Here is a 25,138-nt window from a genome sequence, read left to right on the forward strand (position 1 = left end):
ATGACGATTTACATAGTCTGCCTCGGAACGAGTTGATTCGTGTCTGTACATATTATGATAAATGTAAATGGAACAAGCGTAAAGCCCGCTCCACATTCTCGCGAGAATCTCGCGAGAACGAGAGAAAAACCCGATTTGTATCGGCGGCCCCACATTCTCGTTTCTCGTGCTTTTCTCGCGGTCTCGCGAGAATGTGGAGCGGGCTTTAAGAATGAATTCTTTTTGCACTTGAAGAAGCAACAGCATTTGGAATAGACGGATTGCCTACATGTCTGTACATAATATGATAAATGTAATTGGAATAAGCACAATGAATGAAGTAATAAAAACATAAAAACATAGCAATCATATAGTAAAACTCATCAAGCCGTTGGGCTGCAGGGCATGCCAAAGAATGAAACATACATATACACATACATACAACTGCTTGAGGAACCTTCTGCAGTCAGGTAAATACGAAAAAAATAGATTAAAATAAATTTAAAGGGTCTTTTACTTGGAACCAACCATAAATAAAAAGTATTGTACAAACTTGAAATCATTTTCGGGTTATACTTGCACAACATTTAATAAAGTGAAAAAAATGAAAAAATAAAGTGAAAAAGTGAAACTTAATAGGTAAAATGATAAATTGTACTTACAGTTGACTACATTATAAAACTAGATCATTCATAGAGGATTACGATGTCGCTTGAAATGTTCAGTTGGTATATAGAATAATGCCAAAAATAAATAACTATACTTATGTAATTTATATCAAGTACAGTCCGCGCAAAACTTCAAGTCCGCTCTGCATTTAACACGCGCAGGTTAGTCAGAGAGCCAATGCGGTCGAACATAATTACAAGCATATACTCCGTAGCAACGTAAGGGCACACTAACGCAGCTATGTACCCGCGGGCGAGAGCGGACAGCGAACGGGTTCCGCGCTGTCTTCGTTCCGCTAATAGAATTTGCTATTGCGACGCGACTCTTTTCTACATTCAGAGCGGACTAGCAGTTGTGCGCGGATTATAACAAACGAATGAATTTTGAACTTGAAAATGCCAACTTGCCAATAGATGCCAATAAATAGTCTATATTGGAAATAATGAATAAAATGAAATTTGTGCATAAAGTTGGAACAAATTACTTGGTAAAAACAAAATTTGTGATGTTTTATCAATGAAAGGATTGATTTTCGGGCATTGACATTGACAAGCAGGAATATATCGCTCGACATCATTGTATTGCTCGCCATTGGCAAGCGAAGGTAAGTCGCTTGCATTGGCATTGGCATTGGCCAAGCGGGGATACACCGCTCGACATTGCCAAGCGGAGACAAACTGTTCGACATTGCCAAGCGAGGCTAAGTCGCTCGTAAATGCCAAGCGGTGATACATCGCGCGACAGTGACAAGCGAAGACAAACCGCTCGACACTGCCAAGCGACAAACATAACAAAACATTTAAAAAAAGGTATAAAGAAAAAAAAATAAAAAAAGAACAATGCATACAGTTGGAACACTGACTTGGTGTCGTCGACCACGTCCACCTCGTGGTGTGGCTGCGTGATGGGCGTGTTGCTGTGCCCCGCCGTGGGGTCGTCCGCGCCCAGCTCGCCGTTCGTCGAGCTCACCACCTGCCGGACAAGCCCACCGACCGTTGATAACCCCTGACTACATCGATTGATCACCCCTGGCTTGATTGATTAGTCAATCAACCTGGCTTGATTGATTAGTCAATCAATCAAGCCAGGGGTGGGTAGTAGTAGGTAGGGGTGGGTAGTCACCCATGAGTTCATTGATTGACCGATTGACCACTTCTGGCTTGATTTGTTAGGCTTTGTCTGGCTTGGTTTGATTGATTGACTAACGCCAAAGCTTGTTTTAGCTAATCTCGCTTGGTAGATTTGTATATGTGTGGTGTTTTAATAGATAAAAAAGATTCATAAATATTAAATTTAAATTTTATTGAGTGGAGAAGCAATAAGAACGTTAAAGGTAACTAAATATGTCGCATAAAATACAACAAACCTATTTCTTATTTTAATTACATTGATAGTCTTTACGATAAAGTATTTATTAAAAATAATGGCAATTATAGGTATAGCCTTGACAAGGTAAAGCTAATTATAAATCAATAATAAAATTAACGTGCAAAAATAATGGGATTTAGTGATCTTGAATCACCCACGTTGTTTCCATAGCATATTATTTCAATACCAATTGCGTTCTCGAAATGATGTTTTATACTTAAATATTCAATTTACATACATACATAAACTTTCACACTTTGTTACTGCTATTTAAGCTGAATCAAATGGAAATTTTGGAAATTGTGTATTAGACGATTAAGTGAAGTTTTGGTATTTGTACATGGAGTAAGTGGCCAATAGATATTGAATTGTGAGCAAGTGTAATTGAAGTTTTGATTATGTACACTAATTGAATGGCCAATAAGTATTTCACGTATTTTTATTTACTTTGTATGTGTTATATGTAATGTTTGGTAAAATTCTGAATTTTAAATATAAAAGTGCTTTAACATTTACATCACAATATTTTGTTCTATGGAATGTGGTTAAACATTTCCAATTAGTTACAGATAAAGAATTTATAATATTGTTAACCATCTTCTATACAATACTTTTATGACTTGTCAAATATTAGATTACTAATGAACTTTTTTTTTTTGTAAATCAAATTAACGAATAGAAACGAAATTACGAATTAACGAATAGAATTAACGAACGAGAAATACTAAAAATGAAAATACGTCGAGTCAAGCATTAAAAATAGCAACATTATTGTGTTAGCGGCAAACTGAAGCAGGAAATAAATGCACATTTGACACACATATTCAACATTCCCATATGTATATGTTTTGCAAAGCAACTATTCTTCATTATTCGCATACATCGAAAACTTAGCAAATTATAAATAGTAAACAAAAACACTTCGACTAGTAATGATAAGAAAAAAATCACGATTATTTGATTATTTTAAAAAAGCGTTAATAAAATAAAAAAAATTTTTTTCGACATAACGCCATTCGTGTCTAAAATGTATTGAACTTGAATCTTTATCAAGTTAAAACTAGGAATTCTGTATAATATTTTTACCTCATAAATTGAAAACAACGCCATCGAACCTAACGCGACTAAATTAAATTAATAAGAAACAACAACATCTATCCTTAAATTATATTTTCGTATTGACATTTTTTTACTTATTTGTGTTAAAAAAATCTTCAATTCTTCAAAGTGTCATTGTTTTACGGCGACCGGCCTGTAATTTGAGCGCCTATATTTTGACAGAGCATATAGGTAATGTTGTATGGAAAACTAATATAGTTCTAATATTGATTACAAAAACAAATTGTAAACTATTTTTTTCATATATGTATATACAATTTTAAATTACCGATAATGATTTAGCCGTATTTATCATTGAAAATTACAAAAATAATATTTAAATTGTATTATTTAGGTATTTTATAGGAAGGATATTTTGTGTTGTAAGCATAGATTAGTAAAGATTACTCACTCCTAACAAGAAAATGTACCCAGTTTTGAGAATTGAAATAGTTGCGTAAAAAAGTTTGGCCACATCTCCGTGCTAAAATGTCCCTAAAATATTTGAAATAATTATTTATTTATTACGTAAATTACGTAATTATTACGTAAATTAGTTATTTATTCGTAAATTTTCTCTAAAAATGTTTTTATTTGTCAAGGATTCAAAAAAAGATCTTACTAAAAAGTCGTTTGTGGCTTCATTCAATTTCAAGGCGGCGAAGTATCTTTACTAATCTATGATTGTAAGAATAAACAGAGGCATATAAAAAGTCGGCGCTCAAATAACATACCCGAAAAGTTTGTAATTTATAATTTTTTCCAAACAAGCATGTTCGACTATATTCAACCCAAAAAATCTATTATAATATACATACAATATTCGAAAACTTAGCTTTAAATTGTTTAATGTATGAATGAATATTGGCAGTGCTGTCATATCACTTAGTGCTGAGAGGTCATTCGTAAATTACGTCGCAGTTCTAGCGGGACAGGGGTCATAAGGGGTGTGACGTCACATGTAATAGAATGAAAAATGTATTCAATAAATACAAAATGGATATCGAGTATATACTTTTTCGTATACGAGTTTTTTCGCTGACATCTATCTATACTATAATAGTACATCTCCAAGAATGTCACAAGAAAATTTTATAACTAAGATTTATAACACAATATTTGCAAAACAGCTTACTACAACGAAATCGATGTTTCTGGCAATAAGATAAAATTATCTTAAATATTTTTTTCACTTTTGTGTGTCACTTGCATTATTTTATCGCGCCTTTACATTGCGCCACGAATGTTGGGTGTTTTACATTGAAATTTAAGCATGAATTTGACATATTTTTGTTAGTAGGCAAAATTACTAATTTCGAAACATGTGACGTCACAAGGGTGGGTCACATTCATGTAATGTGCGAAGGACGGGGGAATGGCTCTAACAACTACGAACTACGTATAACGTAATTTATAGATGACCCCTGAGTATGGAGGTTTTCAAGAGCGTAAATTCGAAGCGTCATGCAGACAGTCACACAAGGATTGTCGCAAAATGTTCAAAACTGACCGTTGAAACCGATCCGGGAAATTTCACATACCGAAAATGCTTATTCTTCAACAGCTAAAAAATAAATACACCAATATACATCCACAACAGAGTAAAAATAATGTGACACAGGTAAAAAAAAATAAAAAAATAGCAATTTCAATAAAACATGCGGGCAAAATTCAATACTCACAATTTTTTATTCTTACTTTTATGGTTTACTCAACCACTTGAACAATGTATATATCAGTACTAGGCTATAATTTGTTAATAAAAATTCTTCATTTATTCAACTTACTATTAAAAATGGATATAAACTAAAAGTTTAAAGCAACCCATATATGTCATTGGTAAGACTATTTTCAGTTGTAGGAAGCAAAATGCAAAAACATTTGACCAATGCACAAATGCTTAATCAACAAGTATATTTATGTGAATCTGAGTGTCTGTGTTTGTGTTACGATTACACGAACATGTGTATGATGTGATGTGGTTGTATTTTGTAGTGTTGAACAAACCTGTACAGATCCATGTCTATCGGCGGGTGTGAGGTGGCCAGTAGTGAGTGGAGTGGCCTTCCCGCTGTGGGGCCAGTTGCCGCCAGTGTTGGCTGTGCCTCCCGTACCTGAATCCTTCACTGCGCCCTGGAAACATAACACCGCATTTGTGTACACGATAAAAGACAAGGCTATTTCGTATCACGCGGGTATGTGACCGCGTGCGGTCCTCATGCGTGTAACATTCATCCTATCGTTTTATAGATACTTTTCCAGTCATGTAAGTCACACGCACGTAGATCATTTAGACCGTTTAATTTTGCGCGGACATAACCCGCGTGACAAGAAAATCCGCCCTAAGAAACATCGAGTGTTTATCGTGATTGTGTCTGAGGTACAATGTTGACGAGGCGTCAATCAAATGTATAATATTTCTGCAGTTCAGTAGAATATTCACAAATTTAACGAGATATATATTTTACATAGGAAGAGAGGTAAAGGCTCAAGATCGGGACATACGAAATACAGAGGATACCGTGAAAAGGGTTTGGAAGGAGATGAGCGGGAGACAGACAAAAGAAAAGATAAGAAAGATAAAATAAATTTAAACAGAAGAAAACACAAAGTAAAAAGAGAAGTAAGAGATATATATTCTAATGTTCTTTTTATGCAATTTTAACTTTAATCTGCAATTTAAAATAAGTAATAAACCCCATATCATTCATAGTGGTATGAGTGGAGCGCAGTTATACTTTACGCACTTGTTATTTTAAACTTTCACACATTTAACAACAAAAAAACACTCTAGCAAACTCAGATACGAGACGACTTGATGTCTCAATAGTACAGTAAAATCAGGGAAATATTAATTTTGAAACTGTAAGTCCATGTGTATGCAAAATGCACAATACACTCAAGCAAACACCAAAATAGTGATTGGGGGTGGTAGCGGCGAAAGTCCACACAAACAGGGTTAAACTAGCGATGAAAACACCAAACCTAAGCCGAAGCAGTAGAATTTGAATCTTGTTCAGAGTGAAGTTATACGGTACACAAAGATGAAATAACAATCGAATCGTACAACAAAAGGATAGGATGAAACGTAAAACAAAAAAAAAACAATAATAACTTGGAGATGGGATATTATCAATAATAAAACAAATTCGGGAAAACATTAATTTGCAAATGGCAACACTATCAATATCAACATAAAAAATAAACGGGTACGGGCAACAATAATGTGGGTGGACATTTGTTTCGCATATGGCAAGGATTAGCGAACTAGTGAACAAAAACACAGCCAAATCAGTGTAGCCAACTTTGGGATAAGTTTAAAAATTTAGGAGTAGAGAGCACAGACAAATGAGATTTTGATGGGTTTTCGGGAGACAAATACAAGCATTTACACATGAGTATATTTTAAAGGATTTGTATTATTTATAGGGGTTTATTTATAATTTATTTTCAAACCAATAACGATAATTCGTAAACATAAACTTTACTTGTCAAATCAAAGTGTTTCTAAAACTTTTGACATAATATTTAATTATGGAGTTTAGGGGAAAAATAAGGAAGGGAGTTGGCAACACTGAGTCAAACGTATACAGACAAAGGTAGAACAGAGGTAGGGTCAAACCTCGATGATGAGCGCCTCTTCATCGTCCTCACCCAAACCAATCATATAATCAAATACATTATCCTGCGACCACAAAAAAATATGTGAGTTTACCTGTCTCATGATTAAAATACACTGCTATAAATCATATACTTTTAACGTAAAAAACACTAGGGATCTTATACGGTTACATTTGAGATCAGAATAAGGTAATCAAATAAATAAAGAAAATTGATCGAAGATAACATAAAAGCGTAGAGAATCAGCGGATTTTCCTTTGGTGTTCCGGTTGTTACTACTTGATAAGTAACAATACTGTTAATAGAGCCGAGTAAATTGTTTTTTTAAACGTTAAAACTTACAACATCATCATTGCTGTCATACATCCATGTCATTGTAGGCAGTAAAGACTTATCGTAATATCTTAGTGTAGCTTTAGGAATTAACAGTCCACACTTCTGTAAGCAGGACTACGTTTATATGCTAAAAGCACCATGGATATACAGATATAAAGACAAATACACAAAGACTCAGAAATGATATCATTTGGACATCTCCCTGGCCAGAGATCTTACTCAAACCCTACACGGGTCCGACTGATTGCGCCTCATAACTCGTTAAGATTAAACACATGTTCTTAAATCCTTTGATTCAAGCATAAGTTCATAAGGCATAATATAATACAATTTCATCGGTTTACGTTATTGCGATAAGGCGAAACCCGTGGATCTAGAGCTTCTATAACCCTCTGAAACTTGACAAACTCCCTAACCTACATATCAAATCACAAACAATATTCACTATTAAAGGTTAAAATAAAATAAAAAAATAAAATGTTACAAACCTTATGGAACGGCTGATGTCGATCGCGATTTGGAGACAAGATGGTCTCGTGGCCTGTTTGAATCGAACCCACTGGGGTAGACTGGAAAATAACATGCATATACGTTAATAATACATAATAAATTTATATTTATATGAGTATGAGATGATATACAATGTACTATTAGCAAAATTGATGTGATAAAATGGTGGAGCTTCGAAGATCGTCTGCCTCAAAACCAGCGACATTATTTCTGCCATATAGCAGAGTAGCACAACTATGTGCTATGAAAATACATTATATGTAGCATTTCAATTTTCAAGTTTTAATGTTGTAGCGTTTAAAAAAATTGAAATGATTGGATGATTTTTGACAACATACATCTATAACTAAAATACGTTATGACCTACAAAATAGAATAGTTTAAAATTATTACTTTTAAATTACATATTTTTTGTAACTGTTTCAGAATTACTCTGAAATTAAAAACAACATGGACTTTGACTAGACACAAAACCAAATATTTAATTCTATTTATTTTTAGCTTATGTTAATGTATTCTTTTCACCCAGAAGGCGTCGTAAGTTTAATATTTACTCTCACTTAGTAATTTACTAAATAATAATTAATTTAATTCAATAATTATATAAACAACACAAGCTAAATAAGAAACTATATAAGATTGTGTATATTATACTGACCCACAATTAATTATCTAAGCAAAATTAAGTATACATAAAACGTTACATGCAATTGGTGATTTTCACTTTCCATTGGATGGTTAGTAAAAGTCGTATAGTTCTAAATTTTGAATAGAACAAAGAGTGGGAGCATAGCATTAGATAAGACAGACATAGTTGTTTGTACATAATACAAACATTCATATTCCCATCGTTTATAGAGATTGGCACAGTTACAGCATCCTTAAAGGAGCACGTACTTTTCATTGTGGGTGTTTCCATGTATAGTCGCTATATATTACTGTCAAACATATGTGTGTCCACTTTTATTATAACCTAATCGTAATTCTTAATTTGTTCTAATCCAACAGTGAGATGACAAAAGCTAGCTATTCTAAGCTATAACATAACAATGTTATTTCTCCCCATAAGTATAGTCGAGAAAACGTCAAAGATCACCTTAGACACAAAATATTCAAAAAATAAATCAAACTCGACTATAAGTACAGGAGTAAAACACTTCACATTACGAAATCAGTCGCATACATAAGACGAAAATCTAGATTTAGTTCTCAAGTTCTTCAGTTGGTGCACAAACATTAGCTACAAGGGTTTCTATGCGACAAATGGCATATTCATTCATAAATTAGTTCGTCAACTAGTGCACAAACATTAGCTACAAAACTATGCGACAGATTACATAATGTTTCAGATAATCGTGTAGAACTAACCTTATCGGATTTATTTTTAACAACGTCAGAGGGCGGCGCGTTTCGCAACACTTTCATGGCTTTCATATTGGCCGGCTGTCCATGCGGTATAAGCGGTAAGCATGCATTCAACACGTAGGCATGCGATTAGTAAGCAACACACAATTTTAAGCAAATTACCGAGAAAATAAAATCAATTAAGATTAATACTTTTTTATTTTTAAGTAAATAGTTATATAGTGATCGTTTAAAAAAGGTACAGGTACTTATAGGGCCGTGGGTTCGATTTTGGTCATGCTGTCACTTATGTTTTGGATCTAAGTCTATATAAGATAAATTTGTTATTATGTACAGCATCTAGTGTAAGTAATATATTTTGGAAAAAGGAAAACAAAAAAGGAAAACTTGAACAATTTCATGCAATGCGATGAGATAAATGATAAATCTTAGTACTATGATAATCTTAGAAAAATTAATGGTAAACATTCATTTAATTAGTAATAAATCTATAGAATTATGTATGAGGCAATGCAACCCATTGTTTTTCACTTTTAAACATAGCTGTTATTATAAAAACACTATAAGCATAATTATAATTACTTGCGTGAGGAACTATTAAGCATTTTAATCATTTACATTTCACACAATGCTATTAAACTACACAAAAACACAAAAAACATGACGTTCATTTTTATTTTATTAGTTAACAAAAACAATAAATAGTGTAACCTCTACAATAGAACTAGGACGAGATAGAAACAATTCATTAAAAAATAACGACTTTCGTTCGAAGACAAGAAAAACAAAGTACGAAATAAAATTATATTTAAATGTTTAGTGATTTTGTTGAGAACAACAACATTCTTATTATTATAGGTGTTAATTTATAAATATCATTTTAAACCAAGGGTTATACAAACCTGGATTACATACAAAGATGATTAGAAAATTTTTGCTTGGGAAGGTAAGGGTTAAGTCATATCGTAGAATATTAAAGCATGCGAATTATAATTGTGCGTTATTGTGCTAGATTCAGCTTTTCAGATTCAACCCCATTAATATATTATAAGAAAACACTTTCTATGAATCAAAGTTAAATTCGTAATATTAAAATTTTATAACAAAATTTTAAACTTACAGGGATAATTTGGCACTTCAATACATAAGCGTAAAGATAAAAGTACAATGCATATGTATTTTAGAAATACAAAACAAAAAACGGCATTAAAATAGTAATATTTGTATGTCAAACAACTTATGAATAATAAATTATTAATGATAACCTTAATTTCTTGTCATGATATTTTTTGTTTTGTATTTTATTAAAATGTATATGCCATGTTAGTGCAAGTGAATAAAATAGCTGGCTTATTATTACATATATTTTAGGACCCAAAGGATTACAAGAATTTTAACATAGCAAAGATAACTGACACTATTAACAAACATGATATTCATTCATAAGGATTAATTGTTAGAAAAAAAGTTGCGTGCATCTAAATGATAAAAACAGATAACAGATATTGATACTACTGTATCGATAACTTGAATGTTCCAGAGTTACGGCTATACAGGGTGAATTTTTCAAATAGGCCTTCAGGGCCAAATCCGAAACTATAAGGATTAGCGAAAAATGCTGAAAGGAGTTACGAGGCCGATTTTGATAAAAACTAAAACTGCATTATTACTTTTTTAAAATATCTTTCTCCCCAGCTGTGAATCGAAGGAGTTAATTTTGAAAAAAAAAATACATCTCTATATTACTCTACTATCCCATAGTGTCGCTTATAAGGATCAAATTCTGGGAAGTAATGTTAAGTGACAAATTAAAGGAAAAGGATTTTTTTTATATATAAATACATATTTTGAAATATTCATATTTTGAAAAATTCACCCTGTATAGGTATAACATAAGCGACACACTTAACACATGTTCAGATGGACTTTACAGTTTAGCAAAAATTATATGTACAGACATGCAGTGGAAGGGATTGTTGCACACCACTCTATGACACGATTAAATTATATATGGGCAAGCCAAAGATGATATATATCTAGATGCACCTTTATTATTTTACAGCCTGTTTAGGAAAACAACTGTTGGCGTTTATTTGATTTCGTCGTAGTGTGGACTTGAATTAAAAACAAGTCAGTGTGCGTGATTTGTCGTTTCGCAACATAATTATCTAAACATATGTCATCTTCGGTGCATGCGAGCAGTGTTAATAATATTATATTATTTTTAAGCAGCTGTTGTATTGGCAAGACGAAAGCGAGACGACTGCGATGACAACATATATTTTCGCGTAGTTTTGCTACTGTAGTAAGGTTAAAATTAATAACTTGAAATCGTCATCATGTCGTGTACTTCACTTGCAATTTATTTATTAGTAACAAGACAGTAGTTGAGGAATACGTAATGTGCAATCGACCGTGTTTATGGATAGTATTAGGGTGCCTTTCAACGAGATATTTGTGAGGTAGCTAAGTTATAGACGTGTCAATACACGTCTCCATGTTGCATATTGATAATTTACCATTAGAATTGTTTAATTCTCATTCGTTGAACCGCTTAGCTGTAACCTCACGTATCTCTGGTCGAACGGTATTGTTAAAGCTTTTACACCAACAGCAAAAATCCGTCGGTTTTTTGGCACAATCTAGACATAACATCTACCACAAGCAAGATTCGTCGGGACTTTGCTGCAGTGGCGGACTAAGGCTGTCGGAAGCCGGGGCGGAAAGTCGAAGGGAGAACCCCAGTCTAATAATGGACGCTCCTGTGTTATAAACATTTTTTCCGACCACGAGTGATGCTTTCATTCGGGCGAATTTTTTAGCTGATGCATTACATGCACAGAGATTGAATTTACATAAACATTTAAACCGATCTCTTTTTAGTTCGGAAGGATTAGCAAACGTGATTAGTTACCGCGTTAGGCTCCTCCCGCCCCCTCAGTCCGCTAGTGCTTTCCTGTCTAAGCATAGCATGTTAGCAAGTCCTAGGCTAGGCGACGGAGTTGTTTACCATGGTCTTGCCGGTCCAGTCGAACTCGCCGTCGTCGACGTACCCGCGGCGCTCGAACAGGTCGCGGAACATGCGGCGCAGCTGGTCGTAGTCGGGCGTCTCGAAGAAGTCCAGCCGCCGCACGTAGCGCAGGTACGTCGCCAGCTCCTCCGGGTGGCCCTCGCAGAGCACCTGCGCACGTACAAAACATACGTTTGATTCATTATTTACATAAATCGAAAAAAGAAATTGTATCATTTCTTTTTTTTTTTCTTTCGACCCGCGTGGCGAAGCGGTCACCATACCGGTCTGACGCGCAAAGGGTCCCGGGTTCGATCCCCGGCCAGACAGATCTGAATGATGAATTTACATTTCTGTTTCTGGGTCTGGGTGTTTGTGTATTGGTCTGTGTGTGTCCATGGCACCCACGACACAAGGAATCCTAGTGTGGGGCTGGAAGTGTAGAAAGCGTTCGTTCGTTCGTTTTTCTATATTATATATGATTTATATGAGACTGGGAAAGGAATGTGTTTCGATATGTTTTGTTAACATTTAAAAGGTGCTCGATATTTTGTGAATGGCAAAGACGGTGGCCGTCCTCAGCGCTTCGTTAAGGACTCCGGGATCTCTAAAGGAACGCAACCGGAGTCCTCTGAGCCTCCTACCCGGGGTCGCTGGGTGGGCAATTCAAGCTTCCACTCCACTTCCACAATGGGATAACCAGGGTCGCGGGTGACAAGAGTGGGAGCTTGAATTCTATTCTATTCTATTGATCTAGTTCCGGAACAACAGAATGTTTTTCGAACGTATTCATGTATGTCTTATTTTTTTATACGCCCTGTAACCTAAACGACTGAACGGATTTAACTTAAAAGGTTTCGTTAAATTTTTCTTAATTGTTTTCATGCCTTTCCAGATAATTATTTTAAAACACTCGGGATTCTCGTTTGATAACAGTTACTAGAAATAATATGTTACAATACGCCCCAGATCTCCTCTAATTACGACGGAAGATTCGTGTGAAATTATGCTTTTTGATAGATTTCAAACAACTTTTCTGGCTTTACTTACAAAAAAAGCATTCCTACCCGGGCTTAAACATTCATATCGTATGTTTGTTTGTTTCAGTACATAAAAATATATAACATGTATACTAGAACAAAAATATATCGCATAAAATATGCATACGTTTAAAGGTATTGTATTTTATAGCAAAATAAACAATAGTAATGCTGAGTAAACAACTCCAAGTGCCCCGTCCACAAGTTAATGTCATGTGGCTATTCCTTTCAAGGCAGTATTTTATCTGCACTTCAATATAGCATACAGTATTATTTATCTATCGAATTAATGCTACGATTAGATACCTTCAGTATTCATCACTCGTAGTTTCTTATCTTATTCACGGAAGAATGAGTAGTTTGGTAATCTGATGGTAAGTTTTAGTGGTTTGTTTGTGGCGTCATCATTTCCTTACTTATATGTGTGGGGTGGTAAGAGGAATATATAACCTAGATCTTTAAGGTAACAACGTATCTGTGAGTTCAGGTAGGAAAAACTATTTTGAATATGAAGCTCATATCCTATAGGATACCTGTGTTGCGGACAGCAAGAGCATATTATTAAGATGTGTGAACAAAATCGATACGGGGAATCTTTCGTTTTTTGAGACCGTTATGGACCCGATTCACCTTCCAGGTCATCATAAACTAATATACGAATAATATATAATATACAGTGTAATGCATTGAACATTGACCTCTAAGCACCAGTTATTCAAAGGTAGTATAACGCTCAGTTTTTTGACACCGGCGGCGCCACCGTCATGCCTATATCTGCCTAATGTTGCCTGTGTTGTGGTGTGAAGGGCATGGTAAGGGAGAGAACAGTTTTCGAGGCATTCCAGCTTAGTCCTCAGGGGGCGGCGTATCTGTGGCCGACCTCGGATAGAAATCTAATCTTATTTGGGATTGATTACAGATGTCCAGGGGCGGCATTAGCCACTTAGTAGACTGCATGCTTGTCTGCTACTCTAATATTATAAAAATAGCGGTCTGCACATCAGTTTGCTATCTCTATATGATAAAAACTTAATTGTCAATATGTTAAAAGTCATTATGTGTTCATTTAATTAAAGAAGAAATATATTACCTCAATTGGCGTAGCTCGTTTGGTGTCGCCGATTTTTTGGTATCTTTCTTTGAGTGTGTCAGCTTTTAAACCCTGCCAGGGTAAGGAACCACGTAAAAAATACATAAACATATGCCCGAGAGCTTCTAGGTCGTCGCGTCTTGATTGTTCTGAAAAATAGCAACAAGAACACATTATTATACACATATTTTATTTATATTTACGTCAATGAAATCCTTACTTTGTTATAGTGACATTTGGTAAACAGTATTTTGGTAATAAAAATTTTCAAATTCATTTTTTTGACTGATAACGTAAAATTTCTGAATGCAAGTTACTTAAAAGTTAATATCAATTGCTAGAAAAATAAAATTACTAAAAATTAGGTTAAAATATATAGGGTTTTAGTGTTGAGAGTTACCTTTTATTCAAAATTGCATATGATTTAAATACTGTAGTAGGCCTCCACATACTGACATTTAAGATTTATTTTGTCGTAAGTAGTTTTTTAATCGCACAATGAACAGATTACTTATTAAATGAATTTCAAAGAAAAACAAATAATATTTATTAACTTGCAAAGGATTTGTAGTTGTAAAGTGTTGTAAAGCTCACCTTTTCCTAAATGTGTATTTATTGACATGTATCTCGCAGTTCCGGTGAGTGACTTGTGCTCCCGATATGGTATATGTTTGTTTGTCTCTAAGTCTATATATTCTTTGGCCAAACCGAAATCTGTAAAACAAAACAAATATATAAATAACGATTAATATATTCATGTGCTTCTGTGTGCCCAGACGCATACTAGACCACACAAACAATATAAATGTAATATAGATAAAAAAGAAATTAAGAAATTGATTATCACTTGCTAAACGGTGAAGAAAAACATCGTGAGGAAACCTGCATACCTGAGAGATTTATAAAAAAAAATCTCAAAGGTATGTGAAGTCTACCAATACGCACTTGGCCAGCGCGGTAGACTATGGCCTAATCCTTCTCATTTTGAGAGGAGACCCGTGCCCAGCAGTGGGACAGTAATGGGTTGTTGAAGATAGATAAAAAAGCAATAGATATATCTTTGCCCGGCCAGGAATCGAACCCGAAAAATTTGTACAGGGGGCGAAATGGAAACTACGACACCACGCCTTAATTCTTCGTCAACGGAAATTATTTAAATTAGAGTTATAATATAATCGCCATTAACTCATTAATATTCTTATGCTGTCCACGGATCTTGAGAAGCTTTTGTAGGCTTCATCATCATATTATCCAACGATTACTATACTACATACACCTTTAAGAAATTTAGAGATCTAAAAGGTATTATATTGGTTTTCTCCATGCCTCCCTTAATTATTAAAAATATATGGGGATTTGAACCGCGACCCTCCAGCATCGGTAGCCAAAAACACAACCGTATTATCATTACAACATGCAAACTCCATACGTACACATACTACCAAGATAATTTCATACGGTGACACATTTCAACCACAGACCTCGTGGCTGTGCATATAGTGTTACTGTGTATTATTTATTCTGTGCACACATATGTATTGTTATGACGTATTTTATTGGGTTTCTCGTTGTCACGTTACATTTATTATGTGAATAGACGTAATAGATATGATAATATTATTAAGAGATATGACAATTTAACAATTGAATCGTAATACATAAGAATGGATTTAGTCTCTGAGATGGTTTGAACGACCACTATGAAAATTGGCGTATGTACGTATTTCATGGTGAAGTCTTATGTTATCGACTTCGACAGCCTACAGTACATCTTATTCTATGCAGTTCAACGAATCTGCTTATAAATGGTTGTACTTTGTGTTTCAATGGAGGATAGTTTTTGAATCTAAAAATTACCTACAGACTATACTTATTTATACATATAGGAGGTAAATAAATATATTATACAGACAGAAAAAACATCTGTCGGGTGCTGCATTATAATTACAGGGTTAACAACATTTTATTATTTGAAAAAAAAAAAAGAAACTTACCGATGATGTGAATGATTTTTTCCCTTTTAGTTGCAGTTCTACCTATTAAAAAATTCTCCGGTTTAACATCCCGATATATTAGATGTCTCGTATGTACGTATTCGATACGGTGTAACTGTAAGAAACACATTCAATTAGTCGGGCCTTCAATTGCGCGTGTCACACATGATCGCCGTAAAGTAATGTTTATTCGTTAGGATGTCAACAAATTGACCAATTGATAATTTAATGCAATTACTCGTTGTTTGGTACATATTTAGACAATTCCGTAGACAATGAACGAACGTGACTCAGTAATGAATCGAAGGAGAGGGTTCATGTGTGTGGGAATAACGAAGATGGAATACGTGTACAATTATGCCCACTACACACAACTACAGTCCAATAAAATTGTTATTTAAACTCTGTAGTTTTGACAGTTGATAAAAATGAAAACAATTTATTGTCCACCACTACTTAAAACATGGATTTTAGTGTAACGACATTCCGCCAACTCGTTAGCCGCGGAAGTGGCGCCACTAGTATTTCTGAATCACGCTTTTGAAGTTTTCTCGACATCTCGGTTAAATACAAGCTCCGATTGTGATTGTCAGAGCACGGCCGCTCCTCGGCATAATTATCTAGCCTTATATGTTATTATATATTTCTATAGGTTTTTCCGTAAAACTACATCAACATCAAGTTATTACTGAATCACAATTCGAACCTTCCTCTCAGTATGACACGTTTTAGGGGAACAACAGGCATGATGTCTGAGTTTTCTCATTTAACTATAATTTGGGTATAGGTCAGTTTTTACGTCTGATCCGACAATTCTTCGTTTTTACAAATAAAACTTTAGAATATGGAGCGAGCATTGGAGATGTATTATTGTTTTGTTCGAGAAACCGGATAAATAAGTATATATAGAGTACAAATTAGCATCAATTCGCATGAATTCAAGTTCAACATAATCTACCGATACAGTTACAGTCTGATAATTACGATTGAAGGATTAATACTAGTAGACTTGCTAATCAAAGCATATTATGTACATATAAGTGGAACAATGAAATTGATACTTATTACAGCGTCGTGCTAGGGTCTGGTGACCGGGGGCGTAATTTTCGACAATCATTGTTATGCAATACAACGCACGACAATACAAAATCCATGAGAATTTTGTCTATTTCCCAACGTAGTACCTACCGTGTTTAACAACTGTAGAAAAGGATTTTGTATTATCATCAAAGTTCTTTGGCACGATGTTTTTTCTCCCGTTATTATTACTCTAATTACATGCTCTTACCATTTTTTTTTTGTTCACATTCTCTTACCATACATCACAATTTGAAAATGACTAGTATGAAGAAATTGTCAAATGTCGATCTTTGTAAGTAAAACATTGAACAAGATTGGTTATTATTAACGTATTTATTCGAATCTGATCGATACCGCGTTACTACCAAACTCTAGCACCGACATTATTTTGTAACACTAAACATTTTATAACAAAACGATATTATTTACATACCAGCTGCATAGCGATCATCAACACAGTCTTTAAAGAGAAACGACGGCCGCACAAGTCGAACAGATCTTCGAGCGATGGCCCCAACAACTCCATAACCAACGCATTGTATTTACCGCAAGGTCCGAAGTAATACACCTCGGGGATCCCTTCCGCTGTCGACGGCGCTACAGGAGTCAAGGAGTGAGGGGTAGGAGAGGGAGAAACAAAAGACCTTTAGTACTCACGTGTCAATACGAGCATTGCTCTCGTTCGCACCGTCGAGGCACAACACTGAAGCCGATATCGTGTCGTATTGTATAATGTATATTATATTGCATCGTAATTCGAAAACGGTGACGCGCGAGAGCATTGCTTCGGAACAAAAAAAAACCGATAAAACAATCTTGCGTTTCGCAAACAATAGTTTTGTGGTTTTATCGTCGACCTAATCAGGAGAGCCAACAACGTCATGACCACGGCAGTTGCATTTCACAATGTAGCATTGAATATCGGCCGCGGTGTTGTGCCAACGTCGATAATATCTAAGTCGCCACGAGTAGAGATAAAAAATGTAAACAACCCCTACAGGAGTTTGCAAAAGTTTCCAATCCAGTTCGAATGGCTGCGCTTCTATAAAGAGTAACAATACCAGATTGTCTCCGCTCGCAGCGCACTATAAAACTATAAAAGTTATCAACATCACATTTTTATTATCCAGACAATATGACAGTTACGTAAATGCCGTTAAATAATCTTGGCATTAGATTCAGATCGACTGGATATCGTTTCTCTCGAGAATTCTATCAATTACGAATATTTATTTGACTCCAAGACTATTTTCCATATTAGCTTAAATAGGTCTAACGTTCGTATTGTATTCTAAAAATATCCAGGACGGACCAAGGACGACGGAGTTGTTTACAAAAGTTATTTCTCCTCGTGGCGGAAAGAACCAGAATACCGTACTTTACACTATCTGGTATTTAATCGGTTATGGATCGGCATCGACTCACGAGTTGCATTGCAATCATTAGAACCGTCTTGAGCCTGAACCTTCGGCCGCAATGCACGAACAGGTCCTCCAAGGAGGGCCCTAACAACTCCATGACCATGGCGTTGTAGCGACCTCCGCACGTCCCCAAGTAGTATACTTTGGGTACGCCCTCTGAGCAAATTGGATTATAAATTTTTCATCCCTTTTTCTAATACTTTATTATCATGTTTAATCAGACTGATTCTCATTATGTGACAAACAAGACATTGGGCGTCAACTTGATTTCTTATGGGGAAAATCTAGAGTATATAGGGATATACTCTAGATTCTAATCTAGAGTATATAGGGATATATTCTAGATTTTCATAATATTGGCTAGTCTAGTAAAACTGTTATTTTGTAGTTTTTTTTAAACTACATATTTTCAGAACTTGAAATAAGTTGAAGCAACGTATCTGAAATAACTGTCATCAGCGACGGATTCGACTAAAGTCCTACCAGTCCTATAAAGTCCTATCGTAGTTAATTTACGAATGCTCGTCTTAATATAATTAAAATCTTACATATAACCAAGATGTTTTATACCTAAGATCTCGCATAACACCAAATTATGAATAAACACTTAAAATAGGTGACAGAGGTGCAAAACTTACCATGTGTACCTAGTAACTTGTAAAATCGATATTCTAAGTGCAGTTGTGGAGCCTTGGATTTCATAGGTTCCATCTTAATCGCTACATGTTCATTGTTGTAGAGATTTTTCCCTGTGGAAAGAAAAATACAATTGTTACAATGGCGATTAGCATAACAACAACTTCGGTATAAGATGTGTAAATAAAAATAACTGATATAGACGATAGAACTTAAACCGTACCAACACCACACTTATTTGTAGCATGCAGCAGTTCTTTGAACAGGAATAAAGGAAGCATATGTCAGCTGATTGCATTTAAGGTGACGATCAAATTCCTTAAGAGTGGAAAAGCATCTGTGATCGGCTTCAGGCAGAACATCTGCAGTTGGTTGTAGTTGTCCATAAGCGGCAGTGAACACTTACCATCGGTTGAATGCGTATTCGTTTGTTACTTCAATATGATAAAAAAAAGGGAAGCAAAATAACAATCGTTTACGTATAAAATATTATTTGTGGGTAAAGTACCTACTGACAATTCACGGGTTTTATACGGAATCGTGTACCTAATCATGCAAGTCCCTCAGTAGAGATGAAAAGTGGTTTAAGGTGGATATTTAATTCGGTAAATAGTAATACCTAATCAACTTATTGTTATCAGGCTAGACAGATTAGTGTTAACAAGATTGACAGATTAAGAGGATTACTTCTTTGCCAATAGGATAACGATGGCATAGACTGGCGTTGATTCCCTATTGTCACCTCAGATCTTTATAATAATATGTTAATGAGAAAGCAACTTTGTAATACAGGTATCCACTTTTCAATCAAAACAATCAAGAAGTGGAAATACCGGTTTTTCTGGATAATTACTATCTTGTATTAGAGCTTACTAGATCATTATTTACCATTTGATAAAAACTTGGTAAACAAGTGGTAGAATTCTTAGTATTTCTATTGTGATGGCACTAACGCCACACCTATATCTGTCGTATAACAGCAGTGTGAAATTACTATAATATGTTCTGCTTGAAAGGCTTGGGTAAGGGTAAAGTAAGGGTAAGGTGTTTAGATCTACAGAATGACCTTAACAAATTTATTATTTATTGTAAAAACAATTATCTAGATCTTAATATAAAAAAATGTAATATAATATAATTTTCAAGAAGACCCAACCATATTAAATTTATATATAAACTAGATGATGTAGCTGTTACTCGAGTAAACGAAATAAAAGACTTAGGAATATTTTTAGATAGTAAATTAACATTCAATGAACATTTAAATTACATTATCCCCAAAGCCTTTCGTATGCTAGGCTTTATACTGAGAGTCAGTAAGGACTTTAAACACAGCTCAACGCTCGCTCTTCTATCCAACTCATATGTAAGGTCCTTACTAGAGTATGGCTCGGTTATATGGAACCCGCAATACAACGTCCAAATTTCAAAACTCGATAGAGTCCATAAATTATTTATAAAACACCTGAAATACAGATTCCAAGTGACCAAAGATACCACAACTTTAACAGAAAAACGAACTGAGAGAGATCAGATGTTTTTATACAAGATACTAAATAATTATATAGACTCTCCTTTCTTATTAAGCAATATATATTTGAGATGCCCCCGTGTAAATTCCCGTTGTAGACACCTGTTCTATGTTCCTCCATGCAAGAGAAAATACACACGTAATACCTTTTTGTACCGTTCTTGTAACTCTTACAACGAAAAGTTTCAACCTATAGATATCATGAATTGCCCCATTGGTAAATATAAAAGCAACATAAGACAGGTCATTGCAACGAGAAATTCTACTTTACTTTAAGATAATTACTTAATTCTTTAAAAGTAACTCTATCATTAAATATCTTCGTTTTGCTCCAATAGAGTCATCACTTACCAGTAATTTTATGAATAAGATATTAGTGGAAACTTTACTGATATGTGAACTAGCTATATAACCTATCCTTAAGTATTATGTTGTATTGTATGTTTCCTAAATAAAAATAAAATAAAAAAATAAAAGGTAAGGGTAAATATACGAACAACAAGCATATCAAACTAATGCACATAAATAATAAATAACTATCGAATTTCCGCTGATCAGATATTGTCAAAATTCGATGTTCGGCGGGTAAAACAATGGATAGACTGATTATTAATAACAGCGTTAGATTACAAATACAGGAGCAGCAACGAATTGTATTTAGTTAATTCGAAGCAACATTAGCTATCCAAAGCTCAGCATTTACACGTCAGACATTTTTGCATGTCTATTATACACAATCGCGATTTTCTGCTAATTCACATAGCGTAAACAACATCCAAGCATCTCTCTCATCTCGAGAATATTTTCGTAGTACCAGCCACGTGTGAACACCGGCCGGCACCACCAGCCGACTGGTTATTATTAGAAGCCGGACACAACAGTCAGATATAACGACATTCGACTGGACAACCCACTTTCCAAATGTAAATAAACAACTTTTGTGTGATTATAATGAGTTTATTTACGTTTCTCGATATTATGGGTGACATGGACCTAACATACTATATAAAGAAAGTTTGGAAAATCCAAAAGTGCACGACTCATAATGCTCATTTAATTATGAAATATAAAAAAAAAAAAAAAAAAACTTAAGTCGTTCAAAATTAATTGCCGAAAAAACAGCTGTAGTAGGAAAAAGGTACTGCACAAGCGCCCCTGGTGGAATAAATGTACATAATATCTATAGATATACAGTCTTGTAGTTTTCGTTTTTTATTAATTGCAATTAAACGACACTGAATTAATTAATCATTCGCATTCAGTGACCTACAATCGTCGATTAGAATTAAAAAAAAAAAATTAACTCAAATGATGGATTTTTTCACAAGTTACAGTGTTTTCAGGTTTCACACATGACGGACAGGAATTTTTTTTGACATATTTTGGTGTTTTTTCCAATTCTATTGCAGTAAATCAATTTTTAAAAAGTATGGAATTAATCTCCATTAAATTATCTCGACAATAGTATGCAAAATATCTTGATTCCGTGAACTATCAAGGCTATAATAATAAAAATAGCCGCCAAAATGAAGCGAAAAAAATTTTTCGATCGTAAAGCACTCTCTGATGCTTCGCATCATGAGTCGTGCAACACAGACACAAAGTAAACATCCAGAAATGATATTATATCTATTTTATTTTTAAAATATGGTAGAACTGTCAGTGGTTCGACGCCGGGGGTACCACCGGCACACCTATTTCTGCCTACTAACAGCAGTGTTATACGCTACTGTGTTGTGGTTTAAAGAGCCACGTCATTCAAGGAAGCCACTTTTTCGAGGCATTCCAGCTTAGTCTTCAGGGTTAGCGGCGCATTTGTTGTCGACCACGGGTAGGAATCTAATCTTATCTGGAATTAATTACAGATCTCCAGGGTCGGCAGTAGCCAGGTATCATCAGGTGGCCTGCATGCTCATTTGCTTTTCTAATTATATATACATAAAAAATTGGTCGATACATAAAAAACGAGTCCTTTCTTTAGTAGACCTAACATGACAGTACAAATCATCATATTGACGTATTTTACACGGCATAATTATCCCTGGTTCCCACGCCATTGGCGGCTCATCGGGAATGTCGCAAACCGCACCAACAATGATGCATCGCACGCTTCGGAGAAGAGCATCGTGGCTACTTTTGTGAACCAACATGACGTCTCAATCCTTTGGTATCCACTTCGGAACCGTATAGTTGTTTGCGTGTACCTCCTGGAAATACGTAGCAGGAATTCGCTGTCGAAAATTATATCGGTTATCAGTATTCGCCTCCTGCTAATCATATACTAGTGAGGACAATCTGAGTTAACTCTAATTTAATTTTCAAATGTCCTCATGGTTATCTGAACTCTCGTGTCCTCTTTGGAACCATATAAATAGATTTAGTTATAGGATTCTTACTTCAATGTGCGTAACGAGAAACTCGTGATTCTTGTGGTCAATCCAGGTTGTATTCATTATAATTTCGTATTACCATATCAAAATAATATTGTGGATAAATTGTTTTAAAGGAAAGTCCCACGACTTTCCTTTACACTTTCAACGACGGTTAAAACCGAGGTTTATTAGAGTACCACGTGTTTGTGTATTCAATTAAATACATACAACGGCAAATATTCCTTTATTTCTTTTCTTTTTGACATGAATAACGTTTCGGAGTTGAAAGCGACGCAGTAGCATACCAAGATCTACTCCATAATTTCACAATACGCGACCGGCACCGGTGACGATTGTGGGCTTATTTTTAAACGTGTTCGTGTAATTCTATATTTGTTCTAATTGTACAACCAATCAACGTATGTATGGTCGTGCATTTGCATGATCAAAGTTCGCGCGAATAAACGGCGCTCGTGTAATTTCGCATTTTATAAGGAAGACGCCTGACTGACCGTCCCTTGGCTACTACCGCTTGAGCAACTAACTTTGTGTTAGGGATAAAGTAGTGGTTGAAAGGATTGTCAAACGTTGCGCGCCGATTATTTAGTAGTTTAATCGTCTATAATAACATCACACAAGGACCACTGAAGCATCAAATAAGACGTCCTAGCGGCAGCGGAATAACTTAAGCGACAAGAAGGCAGCATCTGCAACTATCGCTCGCGATAGTAGCCGATGAGTGGTCAAAGTACGTTTGCTACACAAAAAGTACACTAAAACACGTCTTAAATTTGTATCGTTCTTAAGCCACAAACGTTATTTTTTGTTCCAAAGATCAGGTGGTTACAAGTACATAAGACGTGGGACGCCCCGACCGATGACGTCACCAGACTATCTCCAAGTGTTGAATGAAAACGGAAACAACGGCCGTAGACGATAAGATTGATAAGCCAATGATATTCTCGAAAATATTGGTTCCACAAACATATTGTATAGGATTGTTTTAACAAGTTTCCTTAATTTTAAACATATCGCTCAACACTGTATCTTCAACATCTAGTAGATCAATAAATAAAAGTTAAATGTGTGCAAGTCTATGATTTCAAAATACCTATACTGCGATCTTCTAAATTTTTGACTGTCTATACGAGCTTCTGAAGGATTGAACCAGTTTTGCCGAGACGTAACACAATACGTAAACAAGCGACACAATCTATCCCGAATATATCAAATTACTGAGTGTGAATTAGGAAGCCGTTTACGGAGGTGGAAATATGTCAAATTCTTCGTAGCTAGATTGCAAGAGCAGCACTGCCTCGCCAACTTTTACAATACCTCAATTTGTTCTGGTTCGATGGTTATACCCTATTCTACCCAGCCTTGTCTTGTAGAAAGACATTATTTTCAAAAACACCAATATGAGGTGTTTCATCCACGGATCCCTAAATCTTAAAGGCAATGTATCTATGATCTTCCTCAGGTAGGACTTCAGTTCTATTCAACAAAAACAGATGTGCTATTCCCGTGTTTTTGCTATCATTTCATTAAGAGCGAGCAGAGTAGCGAAGTAACAGGCGTTTATTGTAAAGCCACCACGCTTGTTACCAACACCATTCACATTGTAATCCAATGCAATATTCTGGGAAACGTCCAAATTGTTTTCAACAAACATTGACACGATAGGAGCCACGTCTATTTATTTGGAGATACTAAAATTGTTTATAACTTATCATTCATCGTTTTCGTTTGTTCCAAATTGATTAATGACATCACGGAACGGATGATTCAAGTAAGTTATCGTCGCGGCTAGGGTTACCAGAGTATCCGGCTGGACACTGTGGGCTTTTTACAATCGTATCCGGTCAAATATTTACACGACCGACATATCCGGTCCTTTTGGTCAGGCATTATATAATGGCAAATAAAATTCAACTGTTTTTTAACAATAGGTAATGAAATATTTACCAATTTCTTTTTTATTATACAAAATATATATCCACTTCTTTAACACAAATGTC

At 35.0% G+C, this 25,138-nt stretch overlaps 1 protein-coding gene across 25 annotated transcripts in view; it reads right to left on the reverse strand.

Moving 5' to 3' along the window:
- gish (casein kinase I gish) overlaps positions 1 to 25,138 on the reverse strand; it is a 53,121-nt gene that overhangs the window by 5,285 nt on the left and 22,698 nt on the right. For 7 of the 25 annotated variants that reach the window (XM_073081761.1, XM_073081764.1, XM_073081768.1 and 4 more), the window contains exons 4-16: positions 19,220 to 19,330; positions 17,594 to 17,757; positions 16,081 to 16,195; positions 14,681 to 14,800; positions 14,087 to 14,235; positions 11,957 to 12,127; positions 8,950 to 9,024; positions 7,560 to 7,640; positions 6,737 to 6,799; positions 5,122 to 5,247; positions 4,625 to 4,678; positions 1,496 to 1,620; positions 5 to 264 (exon numbers count right to left, since the gene is read on the reverse strand). In XM_073081761.1, coding sequence (XP_072937862.1) covers positions 9 to 264; positions 1,496 to 1,620; positions 4,625 to 4,678; positions 5,122 to 5,247; positions 6,737 to 6,799; positions 7,560 to 7,640; positions 8,950 to 9,024; positions 11,957 to 12,127; positions 14,087 to 14,235; positions 14,681 to 14,800; positions 16,081 to 16,195; positions 17,594 to 17,757; positions 19,220 to 19,330 — 1,610 coding nt within the window. In that variant the 3' untranslated portion in view covers positions 5 to 8. Of the gene's footprint in view, positions 1 to 4; positions 265 to 1,495; positions 1,621 to 4,624; positions 4,679 to 5,121; positions 5,248 to 6,736; positions 6,800 to 7,559; positions 7,641 to 8,949; positions 9,025 to 11,956; positions 12,128 to 14,086; positions 14,236 to 14,680; positions 14,801 to 16,080; positions 16,196 to 17,593; positions 17,758 to 19,219; positions 19,331 to 25,138 lie in introns of those variants that run through there. The other 18 variants (XM_073081777.1, XM_073081775.1, XM_073081776.1 and 15 more) reach the window with 13 other exon arrangements.

This window comes from Epargyreus clarus, unplaced genomic scaffold, assembly GCF_041222505.1.
Source record: "Epargyreus clarus isolate Ecla_fem2 unplaced genomic scaffold, WU_Ecla_fem_2.2 ptg000017l, whole genome shotgun sequence".
Taxonomy (NCBI): domain Eukaryota; kingdom Metazoa; phylum Arthropoda; class Insecta; order Lepidoptera; family Hesperiidae; genus Epargyreus; species Epargyreus clarus.